Below are 20,796 nucleotides of genomic sequence, written 5' to 3' on the forward strand. Positions count from 1 at the left end.
CAGATTTGGTCTTGCAAAAGGTTCAAGTGGAGGACAATAACAAAATATGATATGCACATCGAAACAAATACATATTAGAACCAAATAATTCTTATTTCAAAGTTTAGTTTAGTGAGTTTAGTTTTACGTCGCACTCAGCAATATTCCAGCTATATGGCGGCTGTCTGTACATAATCAAGTCTAGCCCAGACGATCCAGTGATCAACAGCATGAGCATCGATCTGCACAACTGGGAACCGATGACATGTGTCAACCAAGTCAGCAAGCCGAACACCCGATCCCGTTAGTCGCCATTTATGGCAAGCATGGGTTCCTGAAGGCATATTTTACCCCGGACATTCACGGGTCATATGTAATGGGGAAAATAACACGCACAGTACCGTCGATTTGTTTCAGACGTGAACATTTCGTACACTTACATAAGCGTTTACAGTGAGATAATGCAAAGCTCACATCGAAAGACCCCATGCATATTTCACAAATGACGGTTGACCAAAACGCTGACCAATAACCAAACTCAAACAGCATCACATCAAACATGAATGAGTCATCATTCTGCACTTGAAGAAGGTATCGATTCAACTCAATCATTATGGGTAAGTTTTTTTTATTGAAGTTCCAAACAATAATACAAATATATACCACTGAAAAAAAAACAGGGAATATTCCATTTTGCGAGTATACTTCTGGCTAAAGCCAATGCAAATGAAAACAGTACACATTCCTACATGTGCAACATTTCAAAACACATGGAATGAATTGTCACATGTTCGCCCTTTTTCTCTTCATTATTCTCCTTAGTTTCATCATTTGCATTTCAGCAATCTTGTAAGTCGAATAATCCCTACGTATTGAAATAGTATATGGTAAGCATTAAAAACGGTAGAAACGTACGTGTCATCAATGTACAAACAACGCCATGATGAACGACATCACTATACAGTTAACTTGTCTTCAGTGTACAAACAATGCCATGATGAACGACATCACTATACAGTTAACTTGTCTTCAATGTACAAACAATGCCATGATGAACGACATCACTACACAGTTAACTTGTCTTCAGTGTACAAACAATGCCATGATGAACGACATCACTACACAGTTAACTTGTCTTCAGTGTACAAACAATGCCATGATGAACGACATCACTATACAGTTAACTTGTCTTCAATGTACAAACAATGCCATGATGAACGACATCACTACACAGTTAACTTGTCTTCAGTGTACAAACAATGCCATGATGAACGACATCACTACACAGTTAACTTGTCTTCAGTGTACAAACAATGCCATGATGAACGACATCACTATACAAACAATGCCATGATGAACGACATCACTATACAGTTAACTTGTCTTCAGTGTACAAACAATGCCATGATGAACGACATCACTATACTACGAGCTCATTAAAGATCGTCATCAACGATAACCCCCCGCTTATGTATACATCACTGATAGGTGTTGTTGTCGTGTTGTAGTTATCGTGTCCGGCTTCCCAGTCCCTATTGTACATCTCCTCTAACTTGTATATATGCTCCCCTATCCATATGCTGTCCATCACTTCCTTGATAACGGTGTTAGAACCTGCACCGAAACGTCGTTCTCACAGCAAAAAGACGTAGTTCATCCATATATCGTCACCCATTCGTCACAGTGCACAGATATATACAAAGATACATTTACGATTTATCAATTACAAACATCATTCAGAACCGTTGTATACCGATATTATCTTATTGTTATCTCCACTCTTATAAGCCAGTGTGATTTAATAGGTGGGCTGAACAACGTAATGCTTAGTCACTAACCCTTTGGTACCACCAATAACATAATTCGGACGGAACATCAAGTTTCTGTTACAGTCCCTTTGATTTCAGTTTAGCCCGAAAATTTGCTCACTAACACAAAATCTAATATTTGCAACAAAACCAAATTTTGCCGTCCCATTAAATCGACGAATGGACTCTGGTGATTTGTATCATAATTTTGAACACCCGAATAAACAGTTGTTTGACAAACGGTCTTTATGTACCCTTTCGCAATTTCTTGCCAGAGAGGGTAATTGCTGGTAGGACAGCCAGGTAATCAACAAGCGTGTATTATGCACATGGCTGCGGTGTCCTTTGTGAAGACGTACATCATAAAATGTAAGCTGCATTTGCCAAAAATATCTACGATCACACAGCATGGTGATTTAGAAAAGAGGACCAAAATATGTGGTGTGTATGTTTGAATCAGCATGTGCTTGTTACATTGGTACGTAACTCCTGAGAACAAATTATCCCTCTTAACCCATCTGCCCATCCTAACACATTTTCACCATTTTGAATCTTTGTCATTCTTTACTAGTGCTTAGCCAGAATCGCAATGCAATTCCTTGGGGCTAAATGAAAAATATTAATCTTATAATTCCAAAGGAGTAATGACACGTGTAAGAGACAAAGCTTTAAATAGTGTGCGTCATGTATACTACATTGAATTTAGTTTTACATTTTAATTCCCAGAATATCTAACAGAGGACGTACAAATTATTGTATCTTATGTATTACAATGTTCTGTACGATCGTCAGATTCGCACGCCATTACTGGTGCAACCTTGACCTTCTCCATCCTGGTTAGCTCCTTAGAATCTGAGTTCCTGGAAGCATACGAGTAGAATGTGACAAAGTTGTCTACCAACAGTGGCACTGTCAGAGCCAAGGTCATTATACCCATACACGCACACAACACGCCGACAAGTCTGCCCTCGTGGTTAGAAGGTACCACGTCACCATAACCCACGGTTGTCATGGTGACCATAGCCCACCAGGCAGCAAAGGGTAGATCTTTCATTTTGTCAGCGTTGACTGTGTAGGCAAGAGTACCGCACACAATGGTATTGATGAAAATCAGTAGGATCATGAACCCAAACTCTTTGTAGGAAGTGAGCACGGTGTATTTCAACACCTTAGCCCCTGTGATGTGTTTCGCAAGTCTGAAGAGTCTTAAGACTCTGAGTATCTGGAACGCCCCGAGATAATCCATGGAGTTTTCCTTGAACTGTTCTATTCTTCTTAAATGATGAAATATAAAGTCAGTGCAAGCAATTACAACAGCCAGAATGTCCACCCAGTTCATGATGGACATGAAGAAACGGATGATATTTGGACACGTGAGCAGTCTCAAGAGGAGTTCCAGCAGAAAGAAAAATGTGAGTGATACCCCTATGATGTCGAACACCTCATTATCTAAAAGCACACCCGAGGGAAGAGTATAGTTTTGGATGAGTTGAGTGGTAGTTTTATTGTGTTTTACAAGGATATCCTTGATTTCACCAGGGTTGGAACTCGTCAAGACTCGAATCTGGTCTTTGTGGTCTTCGAACTGATCGCCGTAGTATTCCTTCCATAAATCAAATGTCATTGTTGTCTTGAAGCAATCCATTGACTGCAAAAATACCACCAACACCGACAGGATCACCATTAGCGACGACATGACGAAATATACCTGAAAATATCAAAATGACCTTTATGTATTAAAATTTGAGGTTATATACCATCCATAATGTCTTCCTTTATCGGTTTGCCTCGAAAACATTCGAGAGGGCGACTGGATTAGACCATTGTTTAGCCATACTCCTGGAATATCAGGTGGGTGGACACCGTGAACAGGCTTCGCATGTTGTACTTATCTGGGAAATCGAACACGGGTCTTCAGCTTGACCAGTGGAGACTTTAGCCATGAGGGTGTCTCACAACCCTCCTGAGTAAGGCACGTCACGTTAGGAGAGCTCGTTACGCCGAGGACCTGGGTTCGATTTCCCCCATAGGTACAATGTGGGAAGCTCCTTTCTGGTGTCTCTCGCCGTGGTATTGCAGCCAAAGGCGGCGTAAAGCCAAACTCACTCATTCAATTTAGGAGAACAGTCACAAGATGCCATAGCTCGAGTTCTATTGGGACAAAGCAAACCGTTAAAAGAATATTACACACTCGTTGCCGTCAATATGTGATTTTCTTTAAGAATGTAACGATGAAATGTCGAATATTGAAAAATAACATAATGAGACAACTCAGCACCTTGACAGTGGATGTCCACCGTTGGAACAGAATATCTTATGAAAAAATGACGGCGTTTCTGGGTCTATAAATTACCGTCGTGCCTGTAGCTCTGACCGCAAGGACTATCGACTATGAACAGAGTCAGGGCGTCATGGAAAATGACAATGACATAATCCTTTGGAAAGAATTCATGTACAGCCTAAAACAAATTCCTGTCTACAAACTTGGTCTTATTTTTTATGAAACCAGTGAGTCTATTCATACATGATTTTCTGTGTTTGGCAGGAAAAAACATAAAGTATGCAAACGATACTTTTGTCGTCATGACATGTCGTCATGACATGTCGTCACGCACACGCCTTCTAACAATGTGAGTAATGCAAAAGCAGAAGTGTCAGGTGGATGAAGGGTCAAGGAGTAGCCCAGAAACGTTGTGTAAACAATAAAGAAGAAGTTGACATCCATAACATTTTGTCTTATATTAGAATACCGACTTCCAAATGCCTCTCAAGAACCTCAGAAGTATTGAGGAGTCTCTATTTCTCAGAAATGTTCTAAGTGGCTTCAACAAGGCATTCGCTGTCTGGGCTACTTACAGAAATGACAAGGGCCCTCAGCTGATGATGAAATTAACCAGCCTGAATATGCCAGGATAATCCGAACACGTCTTGGTGCAATCTATTTTAATGTATAAATATGATCATAGTAACTAATGCTACCGATATACCATTAACCAAATTTGTGCGCGATATGTGTACAATAAGCTTAGATCTTTCCGTCTATTGTTTTGTCTAAGTGGTAGCATCATAATAGTCATGTCATATTCACAGCGTTATGAAAATGTCTTACTCGAGCAGGAATTGAGGAAAACGGTTGATCCAAGATGCTCCAGATGCGTTGTTTCCCTTTTGTTACACAGGATCCGAATACCTGGCAACAGCTGCTTGCATTGAAAGTGTCATGATCATCCTTCATTGACGCTTCGAAAGATTCCAAGTCCTTTTGAAGCTTGTTGAATTTGGTTAGGTTTCTTTTACAACAAGGTTCAAGATGATTTGCCGTGAGACCCCAAAATGCCAGTTCTTCCTTTTGAGTATAAAAAAGTAGACAATCAGCTTTCTGCATTTGTGCATGTGATTTTTAACTCTGAAAGTACAGCCTGTGTTGAACATGTAACAACCTACATGTGTCCAATGTGACAAAAGCCTACCTGACCACAGACGAACATAACCCTCTCACTTCTCTGTACAGCCCAAAGACACATATATGCTAGGATATGCAGGTGAAGTTTATGACAGTATCTTAGAATAGATCTAAACATACATAAACACACTTCACTGATCTGTACAACCCAAAGACGTAGAGACGATGGTACATTTAGTGACCGCTTTGATAGTACCTTAGAGCAGGTCTAAACACACACCTAAATACTCTCCACTTATCTGTACAACCCAAAGGCATAGAGATGCTGGTACATTTAGTGACCGCTTTGATAGTACATTAGAACAGATCTAAACACACACGTAAACACATTTATCTGTCCAAGCTGGTACAAAGACACAGAGGCGCTAGTAAATTTGATGATCGATTTGATAGTACCTTAGAACAGGTTTAAACACACACGTAAACACACTTCACTTATCTGTATAGCCCAAAGACACAGAGAAGTTGGTACATTTATGCACAAACGCGTCATGTACCCTACAGTCCCGACATACATAGAAACTGATACTTTCCGGTACTTGACTTCGTGGTAACCGAGGACACATTTGAACACACACGTGCACACACCTTCACTCAGACGTACACAGCCTTTCACCTACCTGCACAGCCCCAAGACACATAGAAGCTGGTAGATGCAGGTGGCCGGTTTGGTGGTATCCAAGGACGGATTTAAACACAGCTGTAGGTCTCTGGAAGAAAACCTCCTTCTGTGTCGATGACGTCAGACGTCCTAGAGTAGAATCAGGGAACCTGGACAAGACATCTCGTCCGATCTCGAACCTACGTCCGCTCACGTTTACGGTGATAATGCCCGCCATGTTTTGATGAGCCACGGAGTCCTTTTCTACTTGGGTTGATGGTTTCGAATACCTGGACGCCGCTACAGAAACTCAATTATATAGATGGAACCTCCAGCCAAGACTCGTTCCATGAGTGTATCAGTTTCTACTGACGATCGATCGTGACTCAACAGAAATATCAAATAATCAAACCAATTTACAATTGTTCCAATGCAATGTCATTTCGTCTTTTGGAGATGTCACACACAAACACTACCATTTATCAGCATCAGATTAGGTACAGACAAATGTGGATAGGTCTTGTGGGTCCGTCCCGCCGCCATCCGTGACTGTTGTCTTCTGTTTATACTTATACAACTGCTTGCGTTTGTTCTGTGTGGTTTAATTATTGATGGGTTTGAGAAACTTCAGTATCATACGATTCAGTCCTTGTGTATCAACTTTCTCTATGACCACTTCACCAGGTACCATGACGAGTAGTATAGGGAATGACAGTTCTAAAACACTTTCAAGAAATGTCTCTACAAAGCCTTATTTACTAAATAAGGCTTTGGTTGGGCCCTTAGCTCTTGCTACTATTACCCCTACTACAAAAAAGTTGGCGGTAATTACTATGCCTACTTTGTATTGGTTGGAGGTAACACTGTGCCGTACGGTACGATCAATAATTCTTCTCTTACAAAACCCCTACCCGGCCCACCCCTCAAGTAGTACAAGTTAGGTTCGTCGGCTTTCATATCCACTTTATCTATGTTGTAAGTTTTGACTGACCATATAGGATCGGTGGCCCCTACTACTTAACGTCTGTGCCTATGTCATGTTTATATCGATGAAACAGTTTAACGTGAACCGCCTACGATCTCTTTGGTGTTCATAATAAAGGCTTGCTGAGCTTTTTGTATCCCCTGTTCTATGTACTTTTTTTTCTCGTCCTCGCTGATAGCAGACTTATGAGACTTGGATCGAATATCTTGTTTCATTCCGTTATATTTTTTGAGTTCAGAGAGGATTGAACGAAACTCCTCTTCTGAGATCTTACTATCAGAGAGTGCCGTGGAAATACGCTCACTCACTGTGTTCAGCTTTGCTTCGGCCAGAACCCTGATCTCGTCGTGTTTCAATGCCTTACGATTAAGTCTGCGTGATACTAACTTAAGCGCCAATCCTGCCAACCCTGCCACCCCTGCCGTTATTTCAATACCTAGCACGATAGGTGCAGCCACGATGGTAGCCAACAACCCAACACCTGCCGCCCCTAGTCCCATGCTGGTTGCCATAAGGGTAGTGTCAGCCCCGTCCACGATATTGAAAGCTCTATTGTACTTTTTACATAGTGCTTTCCGCGTGTCACGGTCTTGTTCTAGTTGACGTTTCACATCACATAACTGCCTCAAGCGGAACCCATCTACGGTTTCCAGCGTCTTCGCTACTTCCTCTACGACTGGGTACAGACCCATCCTATAATGTATATTTTGAAAGATATTTTAATTGGGTTTCAGTTAAAAATCTATCAATGAATTTGAAGTCTACAAGTTCTAGACTACTAGTCATGGCAATAGGTGAGAGGCTAATAGAATTTCCTGTTGTAATAGAAACCCCACTGAGGTTTATTAAGTGGTTTATAGGACCCGTGGTATCCTGTTGTATAACAATACGACAATATTGGTTTATATAAGACCAGCGTATTGACACCCCGGGTAAAATTTGGTGTACTATTGGGGGGGTTCCATGGAATAAAGACGTAAAGAAGACTTCTATGATGAGGGTGAAAGGGGAGGATATTCTATCAAGATTACTGCTAAATGTTAATTTATTGTGTGGATAAGCACTTAACCCCTTTTTTTCGTAACCAGTAGATGGCATGTGTACTAATGTATTCTCCGGAATGAAATCCCCGGCCAAGATACCGTTGTTCTTAATCTTAGAGACAACCCCATTATTTAATGTGATATAAGGTGAGGTGAATGTTAAGTTGATCAGCCATTTGGGTTCTTTTAAATCTGGTAACGGCACCCGTCTGTACACGTTGTCTTTGAAGTGTAGGATATATAATTCATCTTCCTCACCAGGCTGATCGAATCCCTCTGTATCTCCCAGGTCGTTAAGCGTAGTGTTGGGTCGATGACTGGTCATTATTATACTATTACGATATAATTTCCAACTGGTTTTTTGATAATAGTTCAGGGGTTAACTTCATACCAATAAAGTGTATGTTGTTAGGCAGGAAGATCTTGGTTAGTGATATCTTGTTTTCCACGATCACGTTGACACCCTGCAGACTGGTGTTTGAGCCGACACCCAACTGCACGTAAACGTTGCAAACTTGATACTGGTGTCGTTTCCCCCACCCTAGTTTGATCCCCTTCACGATCTCGACGTCATCCCCCGATGGTTCCCCTAGGTAGACTTTGATGATCAGTGTTGAGTTTGCTGGTAGACTCTCTAGCATTTTGTCCACGCCTTCGAATTCAGACACCAACTGTAATGTCACGTTTTGTATGTTCGGTTTACTCGATAGCATGTGGGCTGCTATATTGTTGATTGGGCTGATGGCTACACTACGTCTCTGAGTTGGGACGTAAGCCACGAGCAGGAGTCCATTGTTCACGACTTTGTTTAGGTGATTGTCTTTGTTATCCGTGAACACGTAGGGGGAGCAGAGCCTAATATTGAGAAACCAGTCGTTATCGGGTAACAACACCCACTTGTCATCTTCGGTGAAGACGAGCATATATGGCTTGTTTCGGGCGACGGTAGTGCTCTCAACATCGTCTAAGTCGAACAGTTTACCCCCGAACGATGGGTATATTACCCAGTTGTCATCACCGGTGTTGACAAGGGTGTACTTAGTGTTGACTGTTGCTCTTGTGGTATCTACTATATCACCTAGGGTTCCACCGGAGGGGACTTCAACGCGTTTGTAAATGTTGTTTTTCAGTTGCAAGGCGTACGATTTACCATCTACTCCGGGAGCGTCGAAACCGCGTGTGTCTCCGAGGTCGGAGATCCCGATATTGACGCATTTTTTCACTCCGGGTCCTTGTGCGCTGGTCATTTTATATGAAGCGTTAAGCTGAGGTATCCTATATTTACAGGATTATGATTTATATCTAACACCGATATTGTCAGCTCAGGTATGTTGCCCTGGGTTAATCTCTTATACTGCCGTGGTGAAAACGACTCGGTTCTACCGTCGTTGTATTTCTCAGTTTTCACCGGCACTGCTCTCAGTATAGTGGAAGGGTGACCTCCTTGAATGTTGTACGTTGTGCTCACCTGATCGAGATGAATGTACAGCTCTCGGTACGGTACTAGGTCGGGTAACTTCGTGCCTGTGACGGTTGTTGTTGGTTTTATCTCGTCAGGAGACATACCGAGTATCCTCGCTAATGGTCGGCCGAGCCTCAAGGGGTTTCTTCCGTTGTTCATTAACACCACTGTACCGTTTGAGTCGTTCATCTTGAGTTCGGCTCCCAGGGGTTTGAAGACCTCGTCGTTTAGAGAGCACACGCTGTAGTAGCCGTCAGTTATCTGACTGCGAGTTCCACTGACGAACAGCTTATTGTTGCTGGCGTTGATGTTAGTCCATTGCGGTAGGTAAGTGATATCGCAGAGTGCGACTTCGAGTTGACCTGACGTGTTATCGATCGCGTGCGTCAGCTGAACGGCCTCACCGCTCGTTATTCCTGGAAGTGTTATGTACATATTATAATATATAAATTATATATTATAATATGGATTTAGCACACTTGAAAATCGTGGTGAATGCAGATGGTACGGGGTTTAAAACAACCTTTATTAATATCTTTGAAAACTATATCGTGTCCGTTAATAACGCGCAGGCGGTGGTAAACTGGAATCAAAACCCAATGCAGTTTTGGCAGAACCAACTCAACTTTGCTGTGTGGTGTGCGACGACAGGGTCGGGTGTGACACCAGACTACGGTATAGACGAACTGAGTAAGGCGGTTATTTTGTTTCATATTTATTATCAAACGAGACGAATATTGAAGGAAATAAGTGCTCCTCTTCCCCAAGATAAAGCGTGGAGTATGACGAATAACCCCTATGATAAACGCGCTTATGAACGTGTTTGTGGGGAGTTTGAGATTCCAACGAATAAAGACTTTCGCCTTCCTGGTGTGAACCATGGTCTCGGTATAGTTCTCGTGTACTTCTACAGGTCCGGAACATATTATGCCGGTTCTAAAGATGGTTCATACAACCCAAACCGTCATACATTTACAGGCCCGACAACAAATGAAAAGATCCATGTCAGCTGTATAAAGCAAACCAATCCTGATGCAGCCACAGCCTGGACTAAAATGATTTCAAAAACATCGAAAGAATTCACTCATGCTGGTACAATACGCTTGAACGACTCGATTCGAACGTACGTGTGGGCGTTGTTGGGTGCGCAGTCGATGACGCGTTCCAACATCCTCGGTAAGGGAACTGCTTACGACGCTCAGAAACAGTTCGTTTCCAACGTTGAGGATGCTATAAATTCTCCAGTTGATCTCCCGCGGGCCATCGACCGTTACCAAAACGTGTTAGAATACGCCAGATCGAAAGTCAATTACGTGTTTGGTGTGGGGCTGTACATGGCTCCGAGTGATATGCAACTGAGAGTAAAAAAAGTGGTGGGTTATAACAACAAAATAGTCATAGCCACGGCGGATCAAAAGTTGGGTATCAACCCCGATATTAACACCCCCTATATCCCACACATCCCACCACGTGAAACGGGTATAGTGGCGCCACCCCCGGAGCCTAAAATTCAACCAACACCACAGGAGGTGACCCCTCATATTCAGGCCTCCTATCAGCAGCATATTGATAGTAAAACGGCCCTAGTGGTTGGTGGGGTAACTTTGGGACTTATTTGGTTAAAGATTTCTTAGCCGCTACGTACACCAGACCCGCCACGGCGACGATGGCTGCCCACATGTTTTGACTGAGCCACATGGCAGTTTTAGCCAGAGCGCCCAACAACCACGAGACGATGCTACCCAGGATGCCGGGAAGGGCTTCGGCGGCTTTACCAACCAGTTTAGCTAAGCCTTCCCCGAGTTTTTTTATCCAGTCTTTAATACCACCACCTGTGGGAGTTCCCCCGCCGGCAGGCCCCACAGGGGTTCCTCCCACCAGTGACACCACCAGGGTTGATATGATGAAACCCAATGCAGTCAGAATACTGGCGATGGTGATCCCTTGCTCCCGGAACAATATCCGAATCCTGTTGACTAAAGTTGTATCCTCATTCAGTATTCTATCGATTGTTTCCCGAATACGACTGATCTGGGATCGAAGCTGTTCACGATTCGAGGAAGCGGATTCCAATCGTGTACATCTCTCGTCTTCTAAATCGCGTAGTCGTTCATTGATACGACGCTTCATATCATCGTTTTCAGTTTCGTTGAGTTTGGTTTTTTCCCTAGCGATGTGCTCGTCGATTTCGTTCAGTTTCCCCATGTTGTTCACGAGTTCTCCACGCACGCGTTTCACGGCTTCGTCTAAGCCGCGCAGTTCCCTTACCGGAAAGTCAAACCCCGGTAACGGTTTGTCCCAGTAGGTACTCAACAGTTTTTCTATGCTGTCCGAGGCTTCTGTAGCACGCTGTGGTGTCATTTCATCTCTAGTGGTGAGGTGGGATCTGGTAGCTTGCAGATCTTCAACAACGGCCTTAGGTATTGCACCAACGTAATCATGCATGTTTAGATGTTCACGGATAAATTCGACACCATGGCGTCTGGCTAGAGTTGACAAGGCCAGTGGTTTTTTATTGCGCTTGTTAACGAGGTCAACCTCTGGGTTAGACTTAAGGCGTAGAACACCCTTTGTATCAATAAAAAAATTATCAAGGTATCGGCCCTGTGGATCAACGTAGTATTTATCACTTCTTAAACTTTCGTAATAATCATCTACCGTTGTTGCCAAAAGTTCTTGGTTCAATGGTGAACTAGTAAATGAGGTCTCCTGCTCATCAGATGCCTGGGCACTAGCGCCCGGCATCTCCGTCATATCTATGTCTTCATCCATTAGTATTTAAATATATTTTATTTATATATAACAATGTACGGCAGAAAATTAGATCCTTTCAGAAGATTGAGAGAGCCATTAGGAGCCAGAGCCGTGCGACAGTCGGTGACCATCACCAACAATCCCAGCAAGATAGACCAGAATCAAACTCTGCTGGTTAGATTTCCAAACCTTGGTGAGAATGACCTCATTGTACCAGGCACTGTTCGACTGGCGTTCAATATCACGTTGACCTCCGACAACGACAAACGCGAGCTAGTGCGGAACGTGGGGCGAGCCATCATCATGAAAACGACCGTCAAGATCAGCGGTAACGAGGTGCTGAGCATCGACGACAGCGACGTGTTTCACTGCTACAGGGATCTCTGGAAAAGCGAGGGAGAACGAGTCAATGATGTGTACCAGGGTATCAGCAAATCAACCCGGGCGCGCATAGGGTATGTCTTCACGCAAGACCAGCAAGACAAGCTATCGGACGGTGAAAAGGCCATCGCTCGAGCATACGGGAATCGATTCTGCGTGCCGCTCGACTTCGAGTTGCTCACGGGACACGCGCCGTTTTACCAGGCCGCGCTGGGTGATAGGCTCGAATACGAGCTCACGTTTAACGACTATAGCAAAGTAGTGCGTACGCCGAACGGTGATGAGGCCAGTTATGCCATAGACAACATCTCTCTGGAGTTCCACATGGTCACTAGCCCGGAGCTGGCCAGGCAGGTTCGAAACCAGTACTCTGGGAAGATGGCTATCCTGTACGATCGCGTACTGAGGCATAGATCAGTCGTGCGAGATAAGAGCGACACTGTGTGGAATATCAACCTGAACGTGCCGGCGCGATCGATGAAAGGTATCCTGGTCGTCCCAGTGGAGTATTACGATCCATTCCGGAGGGACAGCGAGAAGTTTTTCAACCCCGAGATTGAAAAGGTGGAAGTGACCATCGAGGGCGTGCCCAACCAGCTGTTCAGTCATGGTATGAGACCACACCAGCAGTGGGATGAGATAAAAAAGCTACCAGTGGGGGATTACATAACAAAGGACCTGGACCTCGGCTCCGTGCAGATCGGTGAATACCTGACCACCAAGTACGCCCTATGGTTGGACATGCGATCCACGGATGATGATAAACTGCACGGTAGCGGGCGCAGTATAGATAACGGCAGCGAAGGGATAACCATCCAGATTACTAAGAAAGCTCAACCCGCTGGTAAGTTGAAATTATATCTGTACGTTATTATGGACGCGCAACTTAATATAGACAATGGGAGATTCGTGCAAGCCATCTACTAGTGGGGGACACCCCCACACCCCCCAGGGGTACCCACAACTACCCACTGACCCACACTGCGCCATAGTGTGCGGGCAGACTGGCTGTGGGAAGACCGTTTTCGTGTTGGATATGTTGGAGGGTTACTACAAGGGTGTGTTCGATAACATCGTTATCATGTGCCCTACTCTGAGCATGAATAAAACGTACGCGCGACCTTGGGTGATGACGGACCCGGACGTACACAAAATCGACCCTGGAACACGTCTGCAGGACTGGTTGAAAGCTCTTCACGAGAAATTTAAAGGAGAACCGACGCTGTTCATACTGGACGACTGCAGCGCTAATCGCGAGATAACAAAAAAGAGAGACATGCTATCGTACCTGGCCTTCTCCGGCCGGCATGCAAATCACAGCGTCTGGGTGCTAACGCAGAAGTTCAACTCGGTGTTGAAAGACCTCAGGGAGCAGACGCGATGGGTGGCCTTATTTCACTGCAAGGACAGGGATTCGTTCGAGGAGTGTTTGAGAGAGAACGATGTGATGAGCAAATTAGAACGGGAACGGGTGAAGAAACAGCTCGCTGAAACTAAACACGCTAAGCTCGTGCTAAAAACCGACCAACCCGTGGCTTATATAGTATGCTAAGCAAAGCTAAGCTAAAGCTAAGCAAAGCTAAGCTAAAGCTAAGCAAAGCTAAGCTAAAGCTAAGCTAAAGCTAAGCAAAGCTAAGCTAAAGCTAAGCAAAGCTAAGCATATAGCTATGATATTCGAAGTGTTTGTCGTGTGCAACTTAACCTTCATTTCTCTGTTTTGTCTGCATCGGGTATTATATAGTTAAAACTAAATCTTACTTGTTATATTATAAGATGGAGTGTGAGGAATTGCTCGAACAGTTGGTACCTGGGGGTACGGCAGGCCCCACTGGGGGTGTGGGGGATTCCCCCAAGCGAGAGAAACTGGTGGCGTTGGCTGTTGGTGGCAAAGCCAAGCATTACTTTGGAGACTACACTCCGGATAAAATTCACAAAATGTCAGCCGAAGAAATAGATAAGCTGTACACTAGATACGAGTCCCGGCTCGGAGCAGAAATGACAAAGACAATAGGATCGGCTATGACCCAGATATACACCGGTATTGTATCACACTTCCTTCCCATTCCACCAGAGCGCCGACTTTACCTGTGGGAGGACCTCGAGAAAGACCCTTTTATCGAACACGCCGTGAGTTCTATCAGCTGCGGGCTGTACCACAAATCTGGTATGTTGTTGGCTCCAGTGACGGCGGCGATTATCACGGCAAAACATTGTCAATTTGAGAGAAAGAATAATAATGATAGTATAGATGGATGCTGCTCCCGAGGTGACGGAAGTGACACAGGAACCAGTGAGGGAAACCAGTGACGGTGGAGACCCCTTCACAAACAGTAACCAGACAGAAGAATCCTAAGAGAGTAGCTGCCGGTAAAAAACAGTGGTGTAACCAACATAAAGTGACCAACCCCCGACTGTTGTTGGCTGTAGGTGTAACTGCTGCCTTGGCTATCTCGTGGTTATACGTGGGGGTACCCTCCCACAGTGAGCCACCACCCAACAGTGAGCCCCCCACCCCCACTATTGACCCGCATATCATGTTATAATTTTAATATTTTATATCATATACATAATGTCTGAGGGGAAAACGTTCGTCAACGACGCATACCACGCCACAGTGGTCGCCAGTCTAGCCGTAGGGTACGCTCGGTTGACTAAAATGGTGCTTAAACAACCAACTATCAAGCTAGATTTCAACCTGCAGGATATGGGTATGCTTATAATGAACCTTGGTATGGCGATGGCTACAAAAGACATCCTAGTAAAACAAGGAATAATACCTGATAATATAATGAAATAAATATAGGGATGGCCACGATAGCTATGATGGTCGGTGGGGCGTTAGTGAATGCCCTGGCATTTTCCGGGAGTAATTTCCTCTTCTCGAAACTACGAGATGATCACGCGGCTGAAATACAGGAAGAAAGGAAGCGGCACGATCTCGCTACTGAGAAATTACAAAGAGCACAGGCCGAGTACGCTAAAAAACGCCTCCAGAGGATCGATTTTATTAATGAACAACTCCAGCGTGAAAACCATGCCGTTCAAACATTCAACGATGTTGATGAAGCAATGAAAGAATACTACCTACTAACTGGTAAACAATTGGAACCGCTCAATAAACCCACACTCGCTCAGTACTACACACCATCCAAGGGACAAATGAATCGTGAACTGGGCTTCATAGTGTTGGGTATAGCAGCTACTGCGTTGGTTGCGAAGCAATTAAATTAAAATACCTATATAAGTAAACATGAGACCCGCTCCATACCGATGCGAATACATACTTATGGGGAAGACCGAGGCCTGTGGTAGGAAATGCAGGAATCAGGGGTTCTGTTGTTTCCATATGGGAAGTCCTAACTACACGTGTTCTGTGTGTGGTATCGGGGTTAAAGGACACTACTGTCTATGTAAAGCTCACGGAGCGAACGTAGTCAGACATCAACTCATCTACGAGAATAAAAAAGGCTACATAAAAGAACGTAGGCGACTGCTCAAGATAGACTCCAGTGCGTGAAAGGGTTACCTCCCTTTACTGTGAAGCAATTAGACATTGGTTCTCTTAGGTGTAAACACTATGTCTACTGTACGCGAGCTGAAGAGGGTCGCAAAACAGAGAGGTGTGATCGGGTATTCTCGAATGCGGAAGTCAGCATTGTTGAGATTACTAGGTTTAGAAGACCCTCCTACAGTAAAACAATTAAAAGCTCAAGCAAAACAGCTTGGATACACGGGTTATTCAAACCTGGGGAGAGCCGGGTTAACCGCATTATTATCACATGCCCCCGTAGCACGTCCCACTGTAAAACAACTGAAAGCCGAGGCACACGATTTGGGTTTAGGCGGGTATTCCCGTATGAGAAAACCACAGCTTGTAGAATTATTACGACAGAATAGAGCTATTGACCTACAGTTCGTGCGCACTGAGCGCGCTGTAGGCAACTATTTGAGAGGTTGGCGCATGCACGTTGATAGAAACATAGACATTACAGATATCAAGCCTCTGATAGCTGATAAGGTCAACCAGGAACTAAATAATCTAGGAAGTATCAAGTTTCAGATCACAGTGAAAATGTCGCTCGATAAGCAGGTTGGGAGTACCACTGAGTATGTTCAGCCTTACTTCCGAGGTCAACAAGAGGTCGCCACACATACAGAGACCATTGATACATCAATCGATACCAGTTTTCAGCAGATACGAGAATACCTAGAACGCTACACACACTTGGGGTCCGGGTGGGCTGTAGATAAAATCGATAATGTCTATCTAGACATAGCTAACTACGTGCCGTTCAGAGGCGGGTCATACCTAGCCTTGCCTCCCTACTATAGGAACAAACATGCTATAGTAAACGTTAAGAATAGAGGAAACGATTGCCTGAGGTTAGCTATCAGGTCAGCCTTATTTCCAGCTGACACTAATCCGAACAGGCCTTCTAATTATCCCCAAGACGATGGGCTCAACTGGGATGGTATAGATGAACCCACCCCCATATCCCAGATCACTAAAGTAGAAAAACAGAATAATCTGGCTATAAATGTCTTTGGGCACGAAGGTAACACAACAATAGTACACAGGGTCAGCCCGGTGAAGGATCGCCAAGTTATCAATATATTCATGATCCAACGATAAAACATCTCAGCCGGTTGTTGCACGACCAGTCGAAACACGATGGGGAAAAACACTTTTGTGTACGATGCCTACACGGTTTCAGTCGAGCCGATTTATTAGAATCCCACCGGGAGGATTGCCAAGGTGTGGGGCAGACGACCATACGAGTCGACATGCCTAAGGAAGGTGACAATATCCTAAAATTCAGTAACCACAAGAATCAAATGTCTGTGCCTTATATTATATACGCCGACTTCGAAGCCTTAGTTGTGGGTGGGGATTCCACCAGTGATACCGCCGTCGAGGCTCCCTTCACCCACAAAACACAAGAGCATAAAGCCTGTTCATTTGGATACATTGTCGTCCGTTGTGACGGGGAAACGAAAGCTCCGGTAGTATATAGGGGCCCTGACGCGGCTGAAAGGTTTCTAAAGTGTTTGCAGGAGGAAGAAAAAATTATTAGGAATGCATTGTATAAAATCGCTCCCATGCGTCTGACCCGAGTCGACAGGCTAGCTCACGCTAGTAGCACTCACTGTCACGTGTGTGACTCACCACTTAACGGTGATTCGGTGAGAGATCACTGCCACATAACTGGTAAGTATAGAGGCGCCGCTCACAACGCGTGCAACCTCAAGCTTAAAATCAACCCTAAGACAATAAACATCCCCGTTGTATTTCACAACTTGAGAGGGTACGACTCACACTTGATCATGCAGGCCATCGCGAAAATCGATGGTAATATAACGTGCATCCCCAACAACATGGAGAGATACATCTCCTTCAGCTTAAACGGACTTAGGTTCATTGACTCGTTTCAGTTCCTCCTGTCGTCACTCGACAGTCTGGTCAAGGCCAACAATACCTTCCCTATCACCGATCGATACACAGACGCCGAGACTAGACCCCTGCTTATGAGGAAGGGTGTGTACCCCTATGAGTACATGGATAGTTGGGCCAAGTTCACCGAGACCAGACTACCCCCTATTGACTGCTTTTATAGCAAGCTGAATGAGGCGTCCGTCTCACGAGATGATTACTCGCACGCGACTAACGTATGGAATAAATTGGGTTGTAAGAACCTGGGTGATTATCACGACCTGTACTTGAGGACAGATGTACTGCTGTTAGCCGACGTGTTTGAAACGTTTAGGCGGACGTGTTTAAAGCAGTATAAACTCGATCCCGCATGGTATTACACCAGCCCAGGTCTGTCGTGGGACGCCTTGCTTAAAAAGACCGGAGTTAATTTGGAATTGCTCACAGATTACGACATGCACCTATTCATTGAGAAAGGCTTGCGAGGTGGGATTTCCATGGTATCCAAACGATACGCGAAAGCAAATAATCAATACGTGAAAGGTTACGATCCTAACAAACCAACCAATCACATTCTCTACCTCGACGCAAACAACCTGTACGGCTGGGCCATGAGTCAGTATCTACCTACAGGGGGATTCGAATGGGTACCCCACGTTGATGTTATGGGGGTTGCACCAGATTCGAACAAAGGGTATATCTTCGAGGTTGATTTAGAGTATACCAAGGAATTACACACATCACACAACAGCTACCCCCTGGCCCCCGAACGTATGAGGGTTAACCCAGACTGGATGTCTGAGTACCAACATAACTTGTCAGGTGGTCGTGTGACAGACGTTGAAAAACTCGTTCCTAACTTAATGAATAAGACCAAGTACATCGTTCACTATCGCAACCTACAGCTGTACCTGTCGTTGGGTATGAGGCTGACCAAAATACACAGGGTGCTCATGTTCGACCAGAGCCCATGGATGGAGCCCTACATCAGAATGAACACAGATCTACGAAAAAAAGCCACCAGTGATTTTGAGAAAAATCTCTACAAGCTCATGAACAACTCGGTGTTTGGTAAGACTATGGAGAACCTGAGGAAACGCGTGACCGTGAAGCTGGTTCGGTCGAGTGAGGAAGACAAGCTCAGGAGATTGATAGCCAGTCCGGCATTCAACTGTAGTAAGATATTCACAGACAACCTGGTTGCCCTACACATGAAGAAAAGCCACATAAAATTCAACCGGCCTGTTTACGTGGGGATGAGCATCCTCGATTTATCCAAACACCTGATGTACGACTTTTACTACAACGAGCTCAAGAAACAGTACGGCGACAGGTGTGAAGTGCTGTACACTGACACGGATTCCCTGCTGTTAGAAATTCGAACCGAGGACGTGTACGAGGACATGAAAAAACACCTCGATTTATACGACACCAGCGACTACCCTAAGACCCATGCCCTACACAGTACGGTAAATAAAAAGGTCCTAGGTAAGATGAAGGACGAGTGTGCTGGCACGCCCATAGCCGAGTACATAGGTTTGAGACCTAAGATGTACTCCATACTGAAAGCCGACAATAGTGAGATCCGGAAGGCTAAGGGGGTTAAGAAGTATGTGGTGAAACAACACATCAAACACGCCAGATTCAAGGAAGCCCTGTTCAAGACCCGTACCTTTAGGCATAAAATGAACACACTTAGAAGTGATGGACATAAGATATACGGACTGACTATAAACAAGACGTCCCTGTCGCCTATGGACACGAAACGTTGGATAGCTATTGATGGGATAAACACATACGCGTATGGACATGAAAAAATTTGAGGCTATTTACTACAGCCCGCGTGGGTACTGGAAAGGAGCTAGCGCAGTAGATAAGCTAGCTAAAATAGCTAAAATAGCTAGTACCCCCGGAGGAAGCCAAAGCCTGGCTTGAAAAACAAGCCCTGTGGCAGATCTATTTGCCGGCACCACGCTACGTGCCTAGAAGGAGGTTCGGTATTAACATACCTAATAGCGTTCACCAGGCAGACCTACTGTTCCTACCCCACGACAAGAGGTACAAGTATGCCTTAACCGTAGTGGACGTAGCCAGTCGTTACAAGGAAGCCGAACCCTTGACCACGAAAGATTCGGCCCAGGTAGCCAGAGGATTCGAACGCATATACAAACGCAGCCCGCTGACGTGGCCAACAGAGCTGCAAGTTGACCCCGGACGGGAGTTCATGGGTGCCGTGTCACAACTGCTAGCCAAACACGATACAAAGGTCAGACGTGGCACGGCCGGAGCCCATCGCAGCCAAGCCATAGTTGAGAGATTTAATAGGACTTTGGCTGAGCGCTTGTTCGGCCATCAGTATGCTAGGGAGATGGCCACCCCTGGAAAACGATCGACTGAATGGGTCACGAGGTTACCCAAGGTGGTGTCGGCAATCAACCATGAAGTCACCCGTCTCACCGGTAAGAAACCGGCAGACGCTATCAAACTAAAATCAATAGTTGCAGAGTCGGCCGCTCCATTGCGTGGGAAGGAGAAACAGATACCAGATAGGGTCCTAGTGAGGTATCTATACCAGCCGGGGGAACACGAGGGTGATAGCCTTAAGCGGGCCACCGATCCTATATGGTCAGTCAAAACTTACAACATAGATAAAGTGGATATGAAAGCCGACGAACCTAACTTGTACTACTTGAGGGATGGGCCGGGTAGGGGGTTTGTAAGAGAAGAATTATTGATCGTACCGTACGGCACAGTGTTACCTCCTACCAACACAAAGTAGGCATAGTAATTACCGCCAACTTTTTTGTAGTAGGGGTAATAGTAGCAAGAGCTAAGGGCCCAACCAAAGCCTTATTTAGTAAATAAGGCTTTGTAGAGACATTTCTTGAA

The 20,796-nt window shown here is 44.8% G+C and overlaps 1 protein-coding gene across 2 annotated transcripts; it reads right to left on the bottom strand.

The window, feature by feature from the left end:
• Window positions 1-590: 590 nt before the first annotated feature.
• Window positions 591-6,270, bottom strand: LOC137268368 (potassium voltage-gated channel protein egl-36-like). 2 transcript variants are annotated; one of them, XM_067802927.1, is made up of 3 exons: window positions 5,871-6,270; window positions 4,897-5,133; window positions 591-3,495 (listed from the first exon to the last, which is right to left on the bottom strand). In XM_067802927.1, exons 1-3 carry the CDS (start codon window positions 6,087-6,089, stop codon window positions 2,548-2,550), a joined length of 1,404 nt encoding a protein of 467 aa, XP_067659028.1. In that variant the 5' UTR covers window positions 6,090-6,270; the 3' UTR covers window positions 591-2,547. The 2 variants fall into 2 exon arrangements, with proteins under 2 accessions (XP_067659028.1, XP_067659029.1); XM_067802928.1 differs by lacking the exon at window positions 4,897-5,133 and having other exon boundaries at window positions 609-3,495.
• Window positions 6,271-20,796: the final 14,526 nt, after the last annotated feature.

The sequence above is a fragment of the Haliotis asinina genome, chromosome 16 (genome assembly GCF_037392515.1).
Source record: "Haliotis asinina isolate JCU_RB_2024 chromosome 16, JCU_Hal_asi_v2, whole genome shotgun sequence".
In the NCBI taxonomy this organism is placed as follows: Eukaryota; Metazoa; Mollusca; class Gastropoda; order Lepetellida; family Haliotidae; genus Haliotis; species Haliotis asinina.

Excerpts from the sequence above, each read along its gene's own strand:
- LOC137268368 (XM_067802927.1), bottom strand. The coding sequence starts at position 6,089 with ATGGCGGGCATTATCACCGTAAACGTGAGCGGACGTAGGTTCGAGATC. Across the intron at positions 5,134-5,870 it reads TGTGTCTTGGGGCTGTGCAG|GAAGAACTGGCATTTTGGGG; the intron begins GTAGGTGAAAGG and ends TATACTCAAAAG. Across the intron at positions 3,496-4,896 it reads TTTCCTCAATTCCTGCTCGA|GTATATTTCGTCATGTCGTC; the intron begins GTAAGACATTTT and ends TGATATTTTCAG.